Source organism: Bubalus kerabau, chromosome 19, assembly GCF_029407905.1.
Source record: "Bubalus kerabau isolate K-KA32 ecotype Philippines breed swamp buffalo chromosome 19, PCC_UOA_SB_1v2, whole genome shotgun sequence".
NCBI lineage: Eukaryota > Metazoa > Chordata > Mammalia > Artiodactyla > Bovidae > Bubalus > Bubalus kerabau.
This window is the reverse complement of record NC_073642.1, coordinates 8,953,720-8,976,799: the sequence shown is the minus strand read 5'-3', so window position 1 is coordinate 8,976,799 and position 23,080 is coordinate 8,953,720. Positions and strand designations below refer to the sequence as shown.

The 23,080-nt window shown below is 40.8% G+C and overlaps 1 protein-coding gene across 1 annotated transcript in view; it reads right to left on the bottom strand.

The window, feature by feature from the left end:
- LOC129634486 (protein FAM169B-like) overlaps positions 1-23,080 on the bottom strand; it is an 86,007-nt gene that overhangs the window by 13,665 nt on the left and 49,262 nt on the right. Inside the window, exon 5 of the mRNA XM_055556741.1 lies at positions 22,011-22,188. Within this exon, the coding sequence (XP_055412716.1) occupies positions 22,011-22,188 (178 nt within the window). The remainder of the gene's footprint in view (positions 1-22,010; positions 22,189-23,080) is intronic.

Below are 23,080 nucleotides of genomic sequence, written 5' to 3'. Positions count from 1 at the left end.
AATGATTAGTAATCAATGAATAGATATTCAATATATTAGTCATTTAAAAATGTAAATTAAAACCACAATGAAATGCCACTTTTGACCTACTAAATGGCTATAATCAATGTACTTGAGTCAGTTCTAATGAGATGGGCGAACCTAGAGCCTATTATACACAGTGAAGTCAGAGAAAGACAAATATCATTTATTAACACATATATATGGAATCCAGAAAGATGGTACCAACGATCCTACATGCAGGTCAACAAAGGAGACACAGACGTAAAGAACAGACTTTTGGACTCGATGGGAGGAGAGGATGGGATGATTTAAGAGAAAAGCATTGAAACATTACCACATATAAAGCAGATGACCAGTGCGAGTTTGATGCATGAAGCAAGACACCCAAAGCCGTGCTCTGGGACAACTTGGAAGGATGGAGTGGGGGAGAGAGGTGGGAGGGGGTTCAGGATGGGGTGGACACCTGTATACCTGTGACCGATTCATATTGATTTATGACAAAAACCATCACAAATATTGTAAATTATCCTTTAAAATTAATTTTTTTTAATAAGAACAAGCAAGTGTTGACAAGACATGGAGAAATTAGAAGCCTCATATGTTGCTGGGAGGATAAATAATGATATAGAAACTTTGTCAAATAATTTGGCAGTTTCTTAAAAAATTAAAACATATGCTAACCAAATGACCCACCGATTCTACTTCTAGAATCCCACTTAAGAGAAACAAATGCATGTCCATACAAAGATGGGTATATGAATATTTATACCAGCATTATTCGTAATACCCAAAACTGGAGACTATACTGGTAAATACATAAACAAAATGTGGTTTAGTCATACCACGAAACGTTACTTAGCAATAAAAAGGAATGAAATACTAATATTTGCTACAATTTAGATGGACCTCCAGAGAAGGCAATGGCAACCAACTCCAGTACTCTTGCCTGGAAAATCCCATGGATGGAGGAGCTTGGTAGGCTGCAGTCCATGGGGTCGCTAAGAATCGGGCACGACTGAGCGACTTCACTTTCACTTTTCACTTTCATGCATTGGAGAAGGAAATGGCAACCCACTCCAGTGTTCTTGCCTGGAGAGTCCCAGGGACGGGGGAGCCTGGTGGGCTGCCGTCTATGGGGTCGCACAGAGTCAGACATGACTGATGGGACTTAGAAGCAGCAGCAGCAGCAGATGAACCTCAAAAACACCAAGCTAAGTGAAAGAAGCCAGATGCAGAAGACCACAAACTGTATCTTTCCGTTTATATGAAACATCCAGGAAAGGCAAATTGATGGCGACAGAGAGCAGAACAGTGGCTCCCCAGAGCTGAGATGGAAAGAGACTGACGCCAACAGGCAACTTTGGGGGATGATGGAAATATCCAAAATCGGGACTGTGGTGACGGTTATGCGACTCCCTATATTTGCTTTAAAAAAACCTTTGAATGGTACACTTAACATTGGCAATTCTTATGAGATATAAAATTATACTTTAATAAAATTGACTTGAAAAGATATAATAAATTGTATTAGAAAGATACAATTAAGGAAAGGAAAAAATAATAAATTCACAGTATAGAAAAGGGACAGACACCCCCTTGAGTGATCAGGGTGAATATCATCAGTAGTAACGTTGGCATCCTGTGCCCCCACACCTGATGTGAGCACCTGAGGAAAAGGGCACTTCAATGTGCCCCAAATCCATAAACCTGGGTGAATCATAAGAAAATATCATATGAACCTACATTAATGGACATTCCATAACTCTCTTTATAGAGACCAGTACTCCTCAAAAGTGTCCAGGTCATGAAAGACAAGGAAAACCAAGAAATGGTCCGAAATGACCTGAAGATTAAAGGCAGCAAAGAATCCTAGGTCAGATCCTACAAAAGAAGAACACTGCTGGAAAAATCAGCCAATGTTCATTTCTCCGTTCTGATCATTGTGTCATGGTTATAAAAGAAGCTAACATTAGGTCAAGGTGACTGAAGGGTATAATGGTCTACCTTACCTTTGCAACTCTTTTGTAAAACTAAAACTATTTCAAAAGAAAAATCTGGGGCAGTGCATGGGAACACTCCACCAGCCCTCCAACAGGAAGGCGTGATGCAGGCTCATCACGCCTTCATGCTGGTCAAATAAAACCATCTCCATTCCCAAAGCCAACAAATTTGCCTTTAAATAAGAATATTAATTAACTCTAGTAAGAATGTTACAGCCTGACTGTGTACTGGCTGAGGCAGTAAGCTGGTTGCACACGGATGGACTCCACTCATAGTCAGAACATAAAACCCAAGGAAACCTTGCCACACAGCACAGAACAGTTGGTAGGAACCCGAGCCATGACCTCACCCACTCTACCCACTTTATAGACAAGGCAGCCGACAGGGCCAAGAAAGGTTAAAAGCATGGGACTTGGCTCCTCTTCTGTCAGTAACAACTGCCCAGCGGCCTCCTGTCAGCTCCTGGGGAGTGCTGATGCTACAGCAAAGAAATTACAGGGAAGGAGACAAAAGGATAGAAGTGAATTAAAAAGAAAACATTTTTTTAAAAATTCAAGTGTTGCTAAAGCAGGGAAGAGGACACAATTCATAAAGCACATTAGGAATTAAAATAGAGGTATCATTACAAATGTGGCAGAAATTTAAAAGGTAGAAGAATATGATAAATAACTGCCGACTGATAGATTTGAAAACAGATGAAAAGGACAAATTTCTAAGATAGTGTGTGTGTGTGTGTGTGTGTGTGTGTGCACGTATGTTAAGTCACTTCAGTCAGGTCCAACTCTGTGTGACCCTATGGACTCCTCTGTCCATGGGATTCTCCAGGCAAGAATAGTGGAGTGGGTTGCCATGCCCTCCTCCACGGATCTTCCCGACCCAGGGATCGAACCCTCGTCTCTTAGTCTCCTGCCCGGGCAAGTGGATTCTTTACCACTAGCACCACCTGGGCTGGGAAGCCACCTAAGATAATACAACCCACAAAAACTGACTCATGGAAAAACAGAAAAGCTAAACTATCCTATGACCATGGAAATCTGAACTCAGTAGCCCTCTCACACTGAACACACCAGGTCAGGTGACTTTAGAGAGAAGTTCTGCCAACTTTTCCAGGAAAGCCTTCCAGAGCGCTGAAAAGGAGAGGAGAGTATTCTCCAACTCAGTCTATGAGTACAGAGTAAACTTCAAAGAGAAAAAAACAAAAAGCAGGCAGAGATGGGATAATTAAACAAATAACAGCTATACATGAACATAAGACAAAAAAGCTTAAACAAATATTAACAAACCAAACCCAAGAGGGTAAACAACATTGCTCTAGATCAGGGGTACTCAAACTCCAGGATCTAATGCCCAGTGATCTGAGGTGGAGCTGATGTAATAATAATAGAAATAGAGTACAAAATAAATATAATGTGCTTGAATCATCCCAAAACCAACCCCCCGCCCCGGTCCAAGGAAAAACCATCTTCACAAAACGTAGTGCCAAAAGGTTGGGGACCGCTGCTCTAGATCCCCATGAGGAGCTGGTTTCTCTTCTCATTCCCAAGGCTGTGCTGGGGGAGATACTCATGATCGAGAAGGTATCCAGGGTGAAACTACCATCCCAGGGAGCAAACACACCACCAGAGTAAGAGGGCTTCCCCATCAACAGCTTGGGAGGACCTGAAGGAGGATCCTCTGTGAGGACAAGATGAAGCCCACCAGAGAGTAAAGGAGGGGCACCAGCGGGCTAACCCCTGAATATGAACCACAGCAGATCAAAGACAAGGAGGAAGACTGTCACTCTAGGAAGAAAGGAGTAAGTCTTGGGCTTCCCTTGTGGCTCAGCTGGTCAAGAATCCACCTGCAATGCGGGAGACCTGGGTTCGATCCCTGAGTTGGGAAGATCCCCTGGAGAAGGGAAAGGCTACCCATTCCAGTACTCTGGCCTGGAGAATTCCATGGACTATACAGTCCATGGCATCACAAAAAGTCAGACACGACTGAGTGACTTTCATTTTCACTTTGGGACACCCAAGACAGATTTCACAGACAGTGCACTCAGGGAAGTAATAGCAGCAGACAGCCAGGAAGTAGTAGAAGAAACTGTATCTGCTTCAAAAAGAGACTGGCCAGGCAGGAAGAAGATATAAAAGACAAGTGGTAAGACAAATGCCACAGGGCATTCCCACTGCCCAGCCGTCTTGTTACTCCAGGCCTAGACATCAGGAAAGTTAAGGTGTTGCTCTAAAAAATCCAATTCAGGCCAAGTAGTCATAGCCGCTAGTCCAAGAGATCAGGTGCAAATTATAAAGATATTTGGGATACTCCTAAACCAGGGAAACAAAACAGAAGCAGCAAAAGTAGTGTTAACTTTTGCTAATCATTTACACTATCTTTTCATGACAATGTTTTGTCATGAAACTTTTTGCATGAGCCCACTTCACAAAGTTAGAGCCAGACTCCCTGGGCACTTGGAGCAGCTGATCATCTATTATAATACCAGTAAATGATCTAGATGTTCCCGAATTCTCCCCATCAAGGAGCATTACTAACATCAGTTCACTTCAGTTCAGTCGCTCAGTCGTGTCTGACTCTTTGCGACCCCATGAATCGCAGCACGCCAGGCCTCCCTGTCCATCACCAACTCCTGGAGTTCACTCAGACTCACGTCCATCGAGTCAGTGATACCATCCAGCCATCTCATCCTCTGTCATCCCCTTCTCCTCCTGCCCCCAATCCCTCCCAGCATCAGAGTCTTTTCCAATGAGTCAACTCTTCGCATGAGGTGGGTAAAGTACTGGAGTTTCAGCTTCAGCATCATTCCTTCCAAAGAAATCCCAGGGCTGATCGCCTTCAGAATGGACTGGTTGGATCTCCTTGCAGTCCAAGGGACTCTCAGGATAAAATCAGTTTCTTTAAAGTATGAAACATTTAAATTGTATTCTCTAGAACAGGCTCTGGCAAACTTTCTCTATAAGGACCAAGTAGGAAATACTTTAGGCTCTGGGGCAACCACTCATCCTTGCAGTTGCAGTGCAAAATCACCCGTGGACAATATGAACGGGCAGAGGCTCTGTTCCAATAAAGTTTTATTTACAAAAATAGGCAACAGGCAGAATTTGGTCTCTGGGCCACAGCTGCCAACACCTGCTCTAGAAAAATATCACGTTCAACAAGCAAGACTAAGTGTTTAGAATCCTATTTGTATAATAACATCTTTTCTCAAAAACAAAGGAGAATAATGCATTAACATGAACCTCCCCAAAATAAGACATACTTGGAGATAAGCTCTAGTTATTATTTAGTTATTGTTTTCTCTTTTAAAAGTATCATTTACTTCTATGTATTTGACTATTATAACAGGAATTTATTTAAAAGGTTTGATAAAACTATATTTTTAAAATATTGAAGAAAACCTTTTTGCTTAAAGAAAATAACCTTGGCCAAGCTGGCTTTAACCTGGGTGGTGACATAAGAAAATCTGTATCAGTAATTCATCTCACTTATCAATTACAAGAGAAAGAACTGCTTCAGTTTAATGTAACGCTGGACCCTGCACGTTATCAGTTCATATAACACAAAACATAGAAAACAATTTTTAAGCAAAAGAAACCTACCACTGAAAAGTGCATGCCTTGGGTGACTGGGTCTCAAACTCTAGAAAGAAACATGAGAACCACCAGGAGGGCTTATTAAACCCTAGATGGCTGGGTCCCACTCCAGCACTGAGGGTCTGGGGCCAGAGGTCTAGGGCAGAGTCTGAGGACTCGTGTGGCCCAGGACATACCAGCAGCACAGACTATGCTGCTGGAACATTCTGTTATGAGTGATTCCCTGTGCAGCAATGAAGGGCTGCTGGGTGGTCCTGACCAGAAGCACTCCAGCCCAGGCTGAGACCTCATCTACCGGTTCCTCTCATGGATGGTTATGGGGTGTCTGCTCAGCCACAGTTCTTCTTTACTATTGCCCCAACTGCAGCCCCAGCTATAAAGCTGAGGCTTGTGGACCATATCAGAACCACGAAAGCCTGCCCACCACGGTGGACCCACGATTTACAGGCCAGCTGGAGCAACCAGATTCTTGCAGAAGGTTCTGAGTGAACTGAAACCAGGACTGTAACAGGTCCCAGTCCTTTGAGGCACTACAGGTAGAGCTGGGTAGGCATCATGGCAAGGTTATGAGGAAGCAGGAAACATAAGTAAGTAAAGGAAACTGGCTTGCGAAGATCAGAGTGGGGCAACTTACAGGAAGCCAGGCTGCACCCCATGAACGGCCCCTGCCCCCTTCCAATACCCCATCCTGCAAGCCCTTCTCTGTCTTACAACAGAAACCCCCTTCTTATCAGATAGCAGAGTTGGTACCTGAACCTACAGCACACTCCCACTACTCCACTTTTGCTGTGTGTGCTGTGCTAAGTTGCTTCAGTCATGTCCGGCTCTTTTCGACCCCATGGACTGTCGTCCACAAGGCTCCACTGTCCACGGGGATTCTCCAGGCAAGAATACTGGACTGGGTTGCTATTTCCTCCTCCAGGGGATCTTCCTGACCCGGGGATCGAACCGGGTCTCCTGTGGCTCCGGCATTGCCGGCAGATTCTTTACCACTGAGCCACCGGGGAAGCCGGTGTTCTGCTGTTTATGGATCTGCTAAAGTCCAGAAGTTGGCATGATGGGCCCACGCTTGAGGGTACAACAGGGTAGGAGTGGCCTGTGACATGGAGTATCAGGGGATGGGAGAGCAGAAGGGCCTGGTGACCAACACGTCAGCTGAGGCCACTTCAAGGCATCACAGGTCACACGCTTCTCTGGACGCCTAATCGCTCCATTGAACACTTTTAAGTGCCGCTCCTGTTTTTACGACTTGTATCAGCATTGGGATTTCAGGAATCTGAAATGCAAAGTGTCCTTTTTATATTTTTATACAAAAGCAAAATACTTATTAGCTCTGCCTTAAATTGGCCAACTCTCCACTTACCAATCCAGTGTTTTCTTCCCTTGAGTGCTAAGTCTTGTAGATTAATGGCTTGAGGGCCAAAGTTAAAGTAAATCCCTACTAATTTTGATTATCTAAGGAGAATTTCAGCATAAAATAATGAAATGACTAAAGTGTCAATATGTTGTAAGAAAGGCAATTACAGAACCATCAAACTAAGGGAGAAACTCAAACTGGCCCACTAACAAGTGTTCCCCCAAAGAGGTCTAGCTGAAAAGATCTTATTCATTCTACAACAAGGCACCCACTTGTTTCAAAACTGGATGCTTTCCTCACACTAAAGAGGCACAAACTACTAAAAGACACACCAATGTGGATAACTCACAAAGGCATCATGAAAAAGTGAAAACAGTCAGTCTCACAAGGTTATACATGGTAAGACCCCACTGTGCGATATTCCAGGAAAGACAAAACTACAGTGATCCAGAGCATACCAGTGGTTTCCAGAGGTTATCGGTGGGGGTGAGGGGGTAGAAAAGACTAGAATAAGAAGGAGTTTTGGAGAAGGGTGAACTATTCTGTATTTTAAGTATGCTTGTGGTTATAAAATTCACAGAACTGGAAAGCCAAAATAGACAAATCTTACTGTCCAGTCATTTCTTTAATGACACTTCAAGTCACACACACACCAAAAGGAACGTGTTTAGAAACAATGTGTACTCTTAAATAGGTGAAACGAGCCCCCTGTGATCCAATTTATGCAATAAATCTGCACATTTTCTTTTCCTCACAGAATGAAACTATAAACTGCAGCCTCGCTGAAACTAAATTAATAGATATTCTGAATCATGTGAAATTAAAAGACGTCTGCTCCGTGAAAGGAAAGTTACGACAAACCTAGACAGCGTATTAAAAAACAGAGACATCACTTTCCCAACAAAGGTCCATATACTGGAGGCTATGGTTTTTAGTCATGTATGGATGTGAGAGTTGGACCATAAAGAAGGCTGAGCACCAAAGAACTGATGCTTTCAAGTTGTGCTGGAGAAGAGTCTTGAGAGTCCCTTGCACTTCAAAGAGATCAAATCAGTCTATCCTAAAGGAAATCAACCTTGATTTCCAATATTCATTGGAAGGACTGATGATGAAGCTCCAATACTTTGGCCACATGATGCGAAGAGCCGATTACTTGGAAAAGACTGATGCTGGAAAGATTGAAGGCAATAAGAGAAAGGGGCAGCAGAGAATGAGTTGGTTATATAACATCACCAACTCAATGGACATAAATGTGAACAAACTCTGAGAGACAGTATTGGACAAGAGGAGTCTGGCTTGCTGTAGTCCATGGGGTCACAGAGAGTCGGATACAACTTATTGACAGAACAACAACAGCTGACTCATGTGAATACAAATTAATGAAGAGAAACTGAACCTCTGCAAAGTTGTGAAGCATACCATGTGCTACACCCATAATCTAGGTATCAATACAACATTACATGACTTTGTGGCAAGCGCTAAGGATAGGACCACGTCTGAAGACGCACATGAACTGTTCTGAACTTTTGGTCTACAAACTCCTGCTGTAGTCAATGAAACCACAGGTGTTTGCCAGTGACCTTTTTTCAGAAATCATGTGTGTAAAATAATAAAACATTGTAAATTATGTCTATTCATTATCTAAATTATTTTTTGCTTAATTTACCTGCAGGTTGCTAATATCAACCATTTTTTAGTTCATCAAAGTAAATTCCTCTCTTACCTTTTAGTAAGGGATGGGAAAGCAAGGAATAAAATTTTATGATTCTTCCCTGGATGGACAGAGTCCTCATCAGATGATGGTGGTAGAATGAAATGGTCATGCAGAGTCCCATATATAATAACCATTTGAAAAATAAATTTTAAAAAATCACTCACAGATGCCATAGGGCATTCAAAAGCACATAGAAATCCGAGGGAATTTTAATTTCAAAAAATTGCAAATAAAATAGCTAAAACCTGTGTGTTTGCAGCTTACTGGCCACAGGGCATAACTCAACCCCCAAGGCTACAGAAAATATTGGTAGGAAAAACTGCAGTCTTACCAGCTAAAGGTGTCAAAGATCAAATTTCAGAACTAGGAAATTTTCAGGCAGCTAGAAATTTAAGGGCAGAGTGTCAACATGGAACAACAGAATGAATGAAACCCTAATTCAGAGCAACTGCCAAATTCCTGGCTCATAAATAATCTACACACGAGTGAAGGAGACCCCAGGGAACCCAACCAAAAGAAGTCAGAAACCAGAGATACCCAGCCTTGAAGGATGGAACGACACAGGATCAGATCTTTATGAGTTTGATGCTTTTTTTAACCAAGGACATTCCTCAACTGGTAGAAAGCTGAAGCCAAATGGGCTTGATGGGTGAGGGTACAGACCCTAAAGCCAGCAGAAGCAAGGAAACCACAGGGGTCAATAGCACCCATGCCCGAAGCTTGTGGAACCATCGACTTTGCAGGTACAGAGGAGAGTTCTTCAGAGCCAAGCTACAGAGGCAGCCGTGAGACCAAGTACCAATACAGTAGCAGCTACGTATCAAAGCAGACAGAGTGTGTGATTTGAATCCAGGCAAGCTGACTACCTCTCAGATCAAAAATCCTCAAAAATACGTACATAAAAAGTCAGAGTTGCTGCAATATGTCTGCAACATCTAGTCTCCAACCAACACATGCAAAGAAACAGGAAAGTGTGACCTATGGTCAGGGAAAAAAAGAAAGGTGAAAGTGAAGTCGCTCAGTCGTGTCCAACTCTTTGCGACCCCATGGACTGTAGCCCACCAGGCTCCTCAGTCTGTGGGATTTTTCCAGGCAGGAATACTGGAATGGGTTGCCATTTCCTTCTCCAGGGGATCTTCCTGACCCAGGAATTGAACCCTGGTCTCCCGCATTGCAGGCAGACACTTTACCATCTGAGCCACCAGGGAAGCCCAAAATTGTGACCTGTGGTCAGGGAAAAAAAGAAAGGTAATAGTCAAAAGTGTCAGACTTTATTTTGGGGGGCTTCAAAATCACTGCAGATGGTGACTGCAGCCATGAAATTAAGACGCTTACTCCTTGGAAGGAAAGTTATGATGAACCTAGACAGCATATTCAAAAGCGGAGACATTACTTTGCCAACAAAGGTCCGTCTAGTCAAGGCTATGGTTTTTCCTGTGGTCAGGTATGGATGTGAGAGTTGGACTGTGAAGAAGGCTGAGCGCTGAAGAATTGATGCTTTTGAACTGTGGTGTTGGAGAAGACTCTTGAGAGTCCCTTGGACTGCAAGGAGATCCAACCAGTCCATTCTGAAGGAGATCAGCCCTGGGATTTCTTTGGAAGGACTGATGCTAAAGCTGAAACTCCAGTACTTTGGCCACCTCATGCGAAGAGTTGACTCATTGGAAAAGACTCTGATGCTGGGAGGGATTGGGGGCAGGAGGAGAAGGGGACGACAGAGGATGAGATGGCTGGATGGCATCACTGACTCGATGGACGTGAGTCTGAGTGAACTCCAGGAGTTGGTGATGGACAGGGAGGCCTGGCGTGCTGCGATTCATGGGGTCGCAAAGAGTCAGACACGACTGAGCGACTGAACTGAACTGAATGGTCAAAAGAACTGATTTCATTTTTTTCACCATACGGTTCAGCCCCTTTACCCATTTCACCCTCCCCCTTCTGCCTCCCCCTTCTGCCCCCTCCCCTGTGGTAGCCACTACTCTGGTCTCCATATCTAACTGTCCTTACTAGGTTTGGTTTGTTCATTTACTTTGGATTTTTGTTTTTATATCTCCCATATGAGAAATTCTGCAGTATTTGTCTTTCTCCGTCTCATTTATTTCATTTAGAATAATGCCCTCAAGGTCTACTCATGTTGTCAGAAAGGGCAATGTTTCATCTTTTATGACTGTATAGTATTCCATTGTGCATATATGCCACATCTTTGTCCATTCATCTGCTGATGGGCACTTGAGTTGTTACCATATCTTGGCTATTATGAATAATGCCATGATGAAGAACATAGGGTGCATATATCTCTTTGAATTAGTGTTTTCATATTCTTTGGATACTCAGATATAGGACAGCTGGATCACAGAATAGTTCTATTCTGAATTTTTCAGTAATTTCCCAACTGTTTTCTATAGTGGCTACACCAATTTACACTCCTACCAACAGTATTTGGGAGCATACGAAGGTCTCCTTTTTTCCACATCCTTGCCAACACTTGCTATTTCTTGCCTTTTTGATAACAGCTATTCCAGCAGGCATGAACTAATATCTCACTGTGGTTCTCATGTGCATTTCCTAATAATTAGTGATGTCAAACATCTTTTCATATGCCTGTTGGCCATCTGTATGTCTTCTTTGGGAAAAAAGTCTATTTCAGATATTCTGTCCATTTTTTAAAACCAAGTTATTTTTCGGTGGTTGAATTGTATGAGTTCTTTATATATTTTGTATATTAACACCTTATAATATGTACATTTACAAGTATCTTCTCCCATTTGGTAGGTAATCTTCTCATTTTGTTGATGATCTCTTTTGTGGCTATTTCTCTTGCCTGAGGAGACATATCTAGACAGGGATTGCTAAGATCAAAGTCAAACAGTGTGCTGCCTATATTTTATTCTAGGAGTTTTATGGTTTCAGGTCTTTCATTCAAGTCTTTAATCCATTTTGAGTTGATTTTGGGGTATAGGGTGAGAGAACGTGTAATTTCACCTATTTCCATGTTAGCTGTCCCCAACACCATTTACTGAAGAAACAATCCTTTCCTCATTGTATGTTCTTTGCTCTTTTGTTATAAATTAATAGATTTTATATGTGTGAGTTTATGTCTGGGTTCTCAATTCCATTCCATTGACTTATGTATGTTTTTCTGCAAATACCATGTTGTTTTAATTGCTATAGTTTGTAAACAGAGTGTGGAATCAGAAAGTGTGGTCTCTCCGGCTTTGTCCTTTTTCTCGGGATTGCTTTGGCTATTTCAAGTCTTTTGTGGTTCCATATAAATTCTAGATTTTTTTTTTGTTTAATTTCTGTGAAAAACATTCTTGGTATTTTGATAGAGATTGCACTAAATCTGTAGATTGCTTTAGATCATATGGACATTTTAACCATGTTAATTCTTCCAATTCATGAGCACAGAATATCTTTCCATTTATTTGTGTTTCTTCCATTTCAGGTCTTTTACTCCCAGGTCAAATTTATTCCTAGGTATTTGATCCTTTTTGTAGCAATTTTAAGTAGAATTGTTTTCTTAATTTCTCTTTCTGCTAGCTCATTGTTAGCATATAGAAACACAGCACATTTCTGTATGCTGAATGTACCTTCCAACTTCACTGTATTCGCTGATTATGGCTAATAGTTCTTTGGTAGAATCTTAAGGGTATTCTATATATTAATATAAAATCATGTCATCAACAAAGAATTTTACTTCTTTTCTAAAATGGATACCTTCTATTTCTTTTTCTTGCCTAATTGCCCTTGCTAGGACTTCCAATACTATGTTAAATAAGAGTGGCAAGAGTCTTGTTCTGGTCTTGTTCCTGATTCTCAAGAGAGAGCTTTCAGTTTTTCATGACTGAGTGTGATATTGGCTGTAAGATTACCAAATATGACCTATATTATTTTACGTATGTCCCAGCAATCAAGATTCCCAGGAGAAATATCAATAACCTCAGATATGCCAATGACACCACCCTTATGGCAGAAAGCGAAGAAGAACTAAAGAGCCTCTTGATGAAAGTGAAAGAGGAGAGGGAAAAGTTGGCTTAAAACTCAACTTTCAGAAAACTAAGATCATGGCATCTGGTCCCATCACTTCATGGCAAATAGATGGGGAAACAGTGGAAACACTGTCAGACTTTATTTTGGGGGGTTCCAAAATCACTGCAGATGGTTATTGCAGCCATGAAATTGAAAGACGCTTACTCCTTGGAAGGAAAGTTATGACCAACCTACACAGCATATTACAAAGCAGAGATGTTACTTTGCCAATAAAGGTCCATCTAGTCAAAGCTATGGCTTTTCCAGTAGTCATGCATGGATGTGAGAGTTGGACTATAAAGAAAGCTGAGCGCCGAAGAATTGATGCTTTTGAACTGTGCTGTTGGAGAAGACTCTTTGAGAATCCCTTGGACTGCAAGGAGATCCAACCAGTTCATCCTAAAGGAAATCAGTCCTGAATATTCTTTGGAAGGACTGATGCTGAAGCTGAAACTCCAATACTTTGGCCACCTGATGTGAAGAACTGACTCACTGGAAAAGACCCTGATGCTGGGAAAGATTGAAGGTGGGAGGAGAAGGGGATGACAGAGGATGAGATGGTTGGATGGCATCACCGACTCAATGAACATGAGTTTGGGTAAACTCCAAGAGTTAGTGATGGACAGGGAGGCCTGGCATGCTGCAGTCCATGGGGTCACAAAGAGTTGGACATGACTGAGCAACTGAACTGAACTGAACTGATGTTCTTCTACATCACTTTATTGAGAATTTTTATCATAAGAGGATGTTTAATCTTATCAACTGATTTTCTACATCTACAGAGATAATTGTATGTTTTTTATCCTTCAATTTCTTTATGTTCTGCATCATGCTGACTGATCTGCATATGTTGAACCATTTTTTAAATATTTATTTATTTATTTTTGACTGTACTGAGCCTTAGCTATGGCACACAGGCTTAGTTGCCCCATGGCATGTGGGCTCTTAGTTCCTCAACCAAGGATTGAACCTGTGTCCCTTGCATGGGAAGGTGGATTCTTAACCACTGGACTACCAGAGAAGTCCCTACATTGAACTGTTCTTGCGCCTCTGGAACAAATTCCATTTGATCATGGTACACAAACCTTTTAATGCATTATTGGATTTTCTTTGCTAATATTTTGTTGAGGATTTTTACAACTATGTTAATCAGAGATACTGAAGTATGTTCATCACTTTGTGTGTGTGTATACACGTGTGTTGTCTTTGTCTGATTTTTGCAAAATTTCATTTTGCAAAATGAGTTAGAAAGCATTCCCTTCTATTACATATTTTGGAAGAGTTTGGGAAAGGCAGGCCTTAAAGCTTTGAATATTTGGTAGAATTCACCTGTGAAGCTGCCTGGTTCTGAACGTCTGTTTGCTGGGAGCTTCTGACTACTGTTTCAATCTCTGTACTACTGACCAGTCTATTCAGATTTTTAATTTACTCATGATTCAGCCTTGGACACTTGTTCAATTCTAAGAATCTGTGCATTTCTTCTAGGTTGTCTAATTTGTTGGCATACAGCTGTTTATAATATTCTCTTGTAACCCTTGGTATTTCTGTGATACAGATTGTTATTTCTCCTCTTTCATTTCTGATTTTACTATTTCTTTCCTTCTACTGACTTTGGGCTTTCTTTGTTCTTTTTCTTCTAGTTCCTTTCAGTGTAAGTTCAGATTGTTCATTAGGATTTTTCTTGTATCTTGAGGTAGGCCTGTTTTGCTATAAACTTTCCTCTGAGTATCACTTTTGCTATATCTTATAAATTTTGGTATGTTGTCTTTTCATCTTACTTTAATCTTCAGGTGATTTTTTATTTCTCCTCTGACTTCTTCATTGACTTAACAGTCACTCCATAACACTTTGCTCAGTCTCCACATATCTGTGATTTTTCCAGCTTTGTTATTGTAGTCGACTTTTAGTTTCATCCCATACCATTGTGATCAGAAAAGATGCTTGATATGATTTCAGTCTTCTTAAATTTACTGAGATTTGTTTTGTGTCCCAACTTATGGCCTACCCTTGAGAAAGTTCCAAGTGCACTTGAGAAGAATGTGCATTCTGCTACATTTGGATGGAATGTTCTGTACAGATCTATCCAATCCATCTGGTCTAATGTTTCACTTAAGGCCCAGTTTCCTTGTTGATTTTTTTGTCTGGATGATTTAGCCATGGATGTAAAAGAGATGTTGAAGTCCCCCAATATTATTGTGTTGCTGTCAATTTCTCCTTTTAGGTCTGTTAACAATTATATATATTTTGGTGCCCTTATGTTAAATGCATGTGTGTGTGTGTGTGTGTGTGTGTGTGTGTGTGTGTATCCACCACTATGACAGTATGATGTTTTCTCGATAAATTGCCACCCCCCATCCCTTTATTTTTACATACCATCCATTTTGGTCTCTTGGTAAATTTTTTGACTTTAAGTCTATTTTGTATGCTATGAGTATGGCTTCACCCACTTTCTTTTGGGGGCCATTTCCTTGGAACATCATCTTCCAACCCTTCACTCTTAGCCTATGTTTATTTTTAGGGCTGAAATGAGTCTCCTGGAATCTTCAGTAACAAATTGGTTCTTGTTTTTTAATCCACCCAGGCACTGTGTGTCTTCTGAGGGGTGAATTCACTCCATTCACATTTAGGGTAATTATTGATGAATGAGGACTTAGCACTGCCATTTCATCTTTTGTTGCTGGTTTCTCTATATCATTGCTGGTTTCTTTTTCTTTGTGTTCCAGCCTGTCATCTTGGTTTTGTGGTTTCCTATGATATTTTTTCACAGTTTCCTCCTTTTTTATGTTTCATGCCTCTGTTCTAGATTTATGTTTTGTGGTTACCATGAGGTTTGTATAAAACATCTCATAGATAAAATAATCCTTTTTCTGCGGATAGCATCTTATCTTCATTTACCTATAGGGTTCTTGTCGTTTCCCCGCTTCTCCTTTTCTATTTTTGTTTTTTTCAAATTATCCCTTTAACCTTTATGCTATAATAAATTAAAACTGATTCTGATAAACAGTTATAATTTTCTGATTCTATTCATATTTATCAACTTAGTTTTCTGTCCTTTTACCTTTCTGGTTCTGGTAGAAAAACTCCTTTCAACATTTCCTATAAGGCACGTCTAGTGTTGGTGACGGAGAAGGCAATGGCACCCCTCTCCAGCACTTTTGCCTGGAAAATCCCATGGACGGAGGAGCCTGGTGGGCTGCAGTCCATGGGGTCGCAGAGTCGGACACGACTGAGCGACTTCACTTTCCCTTTTCACTTTCATGCACTGGAGAAGGAAATGGCAACCCACCCCAGTATTCTTGCCTGGAGAATCCCAGGGACGGGGGAGCCTGGTGGGCTGCCGTCTATGGGGTCGCACAGAGTCAGACACGACTGAGGTGACTTAGCAGTGTTGGTGAACTCACTTTTTTTATTTATCTCAGGAAGTCTTTATTTCACCTTTATATCTGAGTGATAATATTTCTGGATAAAGTATTTTCAGGTGACATTTTTTATCTTTCAAATATCATTCTCCTCCTTCCTGGCCTGTAGACTTCCTGCTGAGAAATCTGCTGATAGCCTCTGTGGGTGTTTCTGGAGCAGAGGCACTTTTTATCATCATCCCCTCACCCCTGGCCTGCCTTTAAAATTAATTCTTTGTCATTGATTTTTGATAGTTTTAAGATAGTTTGTCTTAAAGAAGCTCTTTTCACATTGAGGCAATTAGGTGTTCTCTTAGTTTCAAGGACTTGTATACCCAGTTTCTTCTGCAGGTTTGAGAACGTCTCAGCTTTGATTTTTTTAAGGAATCTCTCTGCTCCCTTATCCCTCTCCTCTCCTTTTGGGATACACATTACCCTCATGTTTACCCTTCCCATAAAGCTGGATAGCTCTCATAGAATGTCCTCATTTTTTATGTCTTATTTCTCTTTCCTCTAATACTTGCATCATTTATAGATTTCTGTCTTTGAACTCACTACTTCTCTCTTCCATATGGTCTGAAATATTTCCAGTGCTTTCTAATGCATTCTTTATCTCATTTATTGAGTTCTTCAGCTCCAGAATTTCTGCTTGATTCTTTTTAGAGTCTTTAGTAGCGTATTACTTCTGATCACTAATTTTATTCCTGAGCTCATTGAACTGCCTTTCTGAGTTTTCTTGTTGCTCAATGAATTTCTTCATGACACCTCTTTTGAATTTTTTGTCAGTTAAATTGTGATATTCCATGACTTTAAATTTGGCTTCTGGAGAAATGTCATTTTGCTTTTGTGGTATGGTGTTACTTTGGTTCTTCACTTGGCACTTGATGTGTTGTTCCTCTGTCATTACATCTGAAGCAGTATCTTTCTGCTTGATTCTGCTTTAACAGGGCAGAAATTCGGTCTTTTGCTTTCCAGTAGGTGGCGCAATAGCACAAGTTTATGGTTTTCCTTACCTGCGCTGCCTCCAATTACACCTGCGAATTGGTCCATTCTACCCTCTCCCACTTCTGTCGGAGGAGTGGCTCTGTATCCTCCTCATTGCTTCTTGTGTCTCCAGGGGCCACTGAGGCCTTCCTGCTCCCAGTGTCACTGGCTGTGCTCTCTTCCCTGGTGCCCAGCATCCCTGAGCTGCAGACTCTGCTGCCACAGGGGAGGACACTGGCAAGAAAGAGTCAGGATTGAACCGGCACCTCAGAGGCCAGGGCTGCTTTCCCCCACCCCCTGTTGCTATCTGTTCTCTGGATGACCGGCTCAGCTCCCACAGCCAGAGAGCCAGGCTGCTGCTCCCTAGCTCTGCCTTCCCTCTGCGTTCCAGTCCACCCAGCTTTAAATGTACAGACACAGAATTTTCCACCATACTGGTGTGTTGAGCAGAGGCACTTTTGCTGAACTGCAGATGCTTTACTGGGTGTAGACCGAAGGGGACCTTTTTATTCCACCATGTTGCTGATGTCACTCTGATATAACTGATTTTAAATAGGTCCAGATGTTGGATTTGGCAGACAAAGAACTCAAAATGACTTTACAAATATGTTCAAAGAATTAAAGTAATTCTTTAAATTAAAGGGAAAGATATGCTCAATGAATAAATAGAGAATCTCAACAGAGAAATTGAAACTATACATAATAGAAATTATACAGGTCACACCTATAATAACTGAAATCTTTAAATAGGCTCAATGACAGTTTGGAGATGGCAGATAAACTTGAATACAGATCAACAGAAATTATCCAACCAAAAAAGAGAGAAATGTTTGAATAAAAATGAACAAAATTTCAGAGACTACAAGACAATATGAAGCACCCCAACATACATATAACTGGGATCCCAGATAAAGAAAAGAGCATAAAAATTTGAAGAACTAATCTCCAAAATCTTCCCAAATTTGGTAGGAAACTGGATTCAAAAAGCTCAACAAAGCCCCAAAAAGATAAATGAAAATAAAATCACTCCTAGAAAAATCACAGTTAAACTGCAAAAAAGCTAAAGAGAAAGACTTGAAAGCATTCAGAGAAAAATGCCATTTTATGTGTGAAGAACAACAATAAATTAATTGCTGACTTCTCACCAAAGACTATGAAAGCCAGAAGATACTGGAACAATACATTCAATTTCTGAAGGAAAAAAGGTATCACTAACTATTCTATAACTGGATAAACAACACTTCAAATACATAAGTGAAATAAAGACATTTTCAATAAACAAAACTTGAGAGACTTTATTGCCATCAACTAACTCCCTACAAGAAATTTTAAAGGAAGAACTCTAGCCTGAAGGGCAACTGGAACCTATACAAAAAAATTTTAATGGTAAATATCTGGATAAACATTTCTAAATTACATATTTTTTCTTTACACCTTTAAAAGATATAACTCTCTAAATTAAAATTTATAAGTCAGTAGCAACAGGTTTATAACAAACATCTAATTTATCAACACAACAATAGCACTATGAAATAATAGGTACATAAAAATATACTACTGCAAGGTTTCTATATTTTACCTGAAGTAATTCAATATTCACTCTAAGTTAATCTAAGTTTAAGATGCATATGTAATCTCTAGAGCAACAACTTTTAAAAGTACAAAAATATAAAGCTAGAATGCCAAGAAAGCAATTAAAATGAAACAGTAAAAAAATCTGATTAAAACAAAATAAGACAGGAAAAGAAGAACAGAGAAAAACAAAAAGAAACAGAAGACAGAAAACAAATTGCAACAGAGAAGATCTAAGTACAACCATATCAATAATTAAATGGAAATAGACTAATATTCCAATCAAAAGACAGAGATTATTAAAACTAGATTTAAAATCTAAGACCCAATTTTATGCTGTCAACAAAACACATGCTTTAAATATAAAGACATAAATGACTAAAAGTAAAAGGCTAGGAAGAATATATCCTATGCAAACAGTAAGCAAGAAGATGAAGTGGCTGTAGTAATAGCAGAGAAAATAAATTTCATAACAAGAGGTATCACGGAAGACAAGTGGAGGGCCGCTTCATAATGACAGAATGGTCAACACATCAGACAAATATAGCAGTTATACTTTAGATGTGATTAATGACAAAATTCCAAAATATATGAAGTACAAAATACACAAAATACAGACAGAACTAAAAGAAGAGGCAAATCCACAATCACAAAGACTTTAACATACTTCCCTCAGAACTTCATAATCAGGTAAAAATATTAGCAAGAATATTGAATGACAGTATCAATCACCTTAATCGAACTAACCTTTTCAAAACATGAAACCCAATACTTGCAAAATACACCCACTCTTTCAAGTCCATATGGAGTATCTACCAAGATAAACCCCATACAGGACTATAAAACAACTCTCAATAGGTTTCAAAAATATTAAAATGTTACAGACTATATTACCTTATTGCAACAGAATTAAATTAAAAATCAACAAAAAAGAAAACATCTGGAAGTGCTCACAAATATCTGGAAATTAAAAACTTACTTTTAAAGAAATCAAAAAATCATAAAGTAAATTGGAAAATATTTTGAGCTGAATTATAATGAAATTTGGTAAATGATAAATTAGGTTGCACTAAAATTTAAAACTTCTGCACTCTGAAAAAATTATTATGCCAAAATGAGAATGTTTTCAAAATATATCTGATTAAGAACAGAGAGCTATAACATATAAAGAATACTCAATGTTCAGTAATATTAATAAGAAAACAAACAACCCAATAAAAAAATAGGCAAAAATATCTGAACAGACACTTCACCAAAGAAGATATATGACCATCAGAAAAGCACATGAAAACATGATAATACCATTAGGAAAATGCAAATTAAAATCAAAATTAGATATCAGATACCAAATTGCAGAATGACTAAAATTAACAATATAACACCGAGGACAAGCAAGCATGTGAAGTGACTGGAGCTCTCAAACACTGATGATAGCAAAGTCTATGTAACTATTCCACAGAAATACTTTTATTCTGGCTCTCCAAAAAACAAGCTAATCCAGAAATAAGCAGTAAAAAAAAAAAAAAATTTTAATTGTCAGAAAAATACTTTTTATTTACTTAATTTTCTATTCATTTGATACTTTTTAAACTCAGTTTTTGGGTGGCTAACAGTCAATTGCCACTTAAAAAAATCAGTTCATGGGTCATGGGTGAAAACGAGACCTAGTAAGCAGCTTCAGAGAAAGTGAATGTGAAACTATCAGTCACTGAGTCGTGTCTGACTCTTTGCAACACCATGGACTGTAGCCCACCAGGCTCCTCTGTTCATGGAATTCTCCAGGCAAGAATACCGGAGTGGGTTGCCATTTCCCTCTCCAGGGGATCTTCCTAACTAAGGGATCGAACCCAGGTCTCCCACATTGCAGGCAGATTCTTTATCGTCTGAGCCACCAAGGAATCCCAAGCAGAGAACTTTCCATCAGATTTGTAGAATTCATGAGAAATGAAGAGGAGGCAGAAATCCAAGCACCGAGTCTGATCTGCCTCAATTCGACAGCTTAATATCCTCCTTCCATGCCATAGTTCTGGGTCTGTCTTGAGATGAATGAGACATCACACCCAACCTCTGCTTGATTCTCTTGGAACAAAGTCTGGGATTTCACGGAGACCAGCAGCAACAGCAGCACTGGACAAGACCAAGGTCAAGCTCTTTCTGCCCCTAAACCGAGGCTCACACATCAAGTCCAAATCTATTAACAGTTTTCGTTACTGTTGGTAGGACATTTATAGCACAAAGGATTTTGCCACAAACTGAAGACAAGCCATTTGGTAGAAGATGACAACAAATGAGTCGCCCGAGAAAGAGGAATTACCAAAACACTTCCTCTGAGGATTCTCCAGATCCCTTGGTCTATAAATGAATGTCTAAAGAACACGGCCACCCAAGGAGTGAAGCAGTACATCAAAATCGAAGGACAAAGGGCTCTCAATGCCCCAGGAGCTGACAGACACAGTGCCTCTGCCTCGATGACTGACTCTGACAGATAATGACCTACACGATTGGTTTGTGTGAGACACAAGTTGTCTCACACCACACCGAGGGAAGGAAAACAGTGAGAAACGCCCATCTATTCCGTCCTGGACGTGTGGAACAGAGACACATGTGAACACAGCTCAAAACCGCAGTAGTAGCTTTTGCATCCCCGGGGAAAGACACAACTAAGACAATAGCATATCTGTGGTGATGTACTGGGAAATTTTATTTTTGCTCAAATCCAGAACTTTGTAAGAATTAAACAATAGGGCTTGACCAGCTGGGTCAGAGATGTTGACAGAACTTGCAAAGAAACTATTAAAGAAAGCACTGTTAAAGAAGAGCGTGATCCCTTAGACAAAACAGCACAAGTTTCACACACCCTGCTCCTCACGTCCCCTAAAAATAAGTCCCGGGACTTTACCCTAACCTCGCTATCGTGGCCGACCTCCCTCTTTTCTGAGGTAATGTCTATAAATCTTGGCATCCAGTGTGCCTTTGCACCACATGTCAGCTATTAGTGATGGTGTTTTTCCTGACAGCAAACTGGTAACATTAAAGAAAAGAAAGGAATAGCATTGTGCTTGCAAAGTCATTTTACAACCATTAACGGCAACAACCATCTTACAGGGGACATGGCACAACCTGGGAACCCAAGGGCCCTAATGGATCTTCCTCCTCTTGGCCAGTAAAACGAGAAATGTGGTGGAAACGAAATCCATACCTCGGGCTTATTTACATGACAGCTGAGCTAGTGACAATTCCCGCGCCAGAAGGTTCTCTCCAAGGAACGTCTGTGCTCGCGGCGTCCTCCAGGCAGGCAGGCACCCGGAGCCTCCCCGCGAGCCTGAAGGGGTGGTGGCCCCACGTGGCCGCACGGCCCTCACCTTTGCTTTTGGTTGTGTAAAATCCAACAGCTGCTCCATCTCGCCACAGAATCTTAGCCTCCTCCTTCACAGAGTGAGGTAAAAAAAACATGTCATCATCATCCAAATTCCTCTCTAGTCTTCCAAAAATAACGACGTTCAGAATGAAAAGCACAATCCTTTCCCCAAATGACTGAACCTTTGAAGGAGAAACAAAAAGAACATCTAAGTGAGACAAGTAGGGAAAGTCAGACACAATAAATTCGATGCTTGGAATCAACCCACACGCCGGGGGCCAGGTGTGGGCTCCCCCACCATGCAGTTCTTCTCGTGCTTGAGATCAAAACTGGGGATCACAGTTTCTCACGGAGGTTTTCTCAACCCTGGCCTCTCACACCCACCCTGGCCTCCAGGAGCAGGGGGAGCGCCAGAAAGGCCCCCTTGGTCCCCAGGGCCACAGACGTGGAGTGTGAGGGGACAGAGAATAATCAGTCACATATCAGTGAAACAGGAGGGGACTTCCGGGCAAGCCATTTCAGCAGAAGCACTGGATGTGTCCAGAGAGAAACCCAATCTGCCATATCTTTAACAACAGCTCCAGAATTCTGACGCTCAGAAGGAAGGTAAATAATAGAGGCTCATTACTGGTGTGCAGTTGCTACACCAAGATCAACTGATTTTTCAATGATTTGTGACAGATTTTGAGCACATACCAGTGTCTCAACCCCACAGAGTTACTGGAACTCGAGGCCCAGCCCATCCTAAGGCTACATATGGAACCATCTCTCACCCATTGCAACGTCATGACAATTGAGGAAACTGTACTGTGGTCAAGGTCAGGCCCACAAAAGGGCTTCATCGTTAACAAGTCAAAATGACTTCCTGTTCCTGCCTTTCAGCATTCTCTGCATTCATATAGCTCACAGCTGGCACAGTTCAGTTGCTCGGTCGTGTCCGACTTTTTGCACCCCTGTGGACTGCAGCATGCCAGGCTTCCTTGTCCATCACCAACTCCAAGAGGTTGCTCAAACTCATGTCTGCTGAGTCGGTGATGCCATCCAACCATCTCATCCTCTGTTGTACCCTTCTCC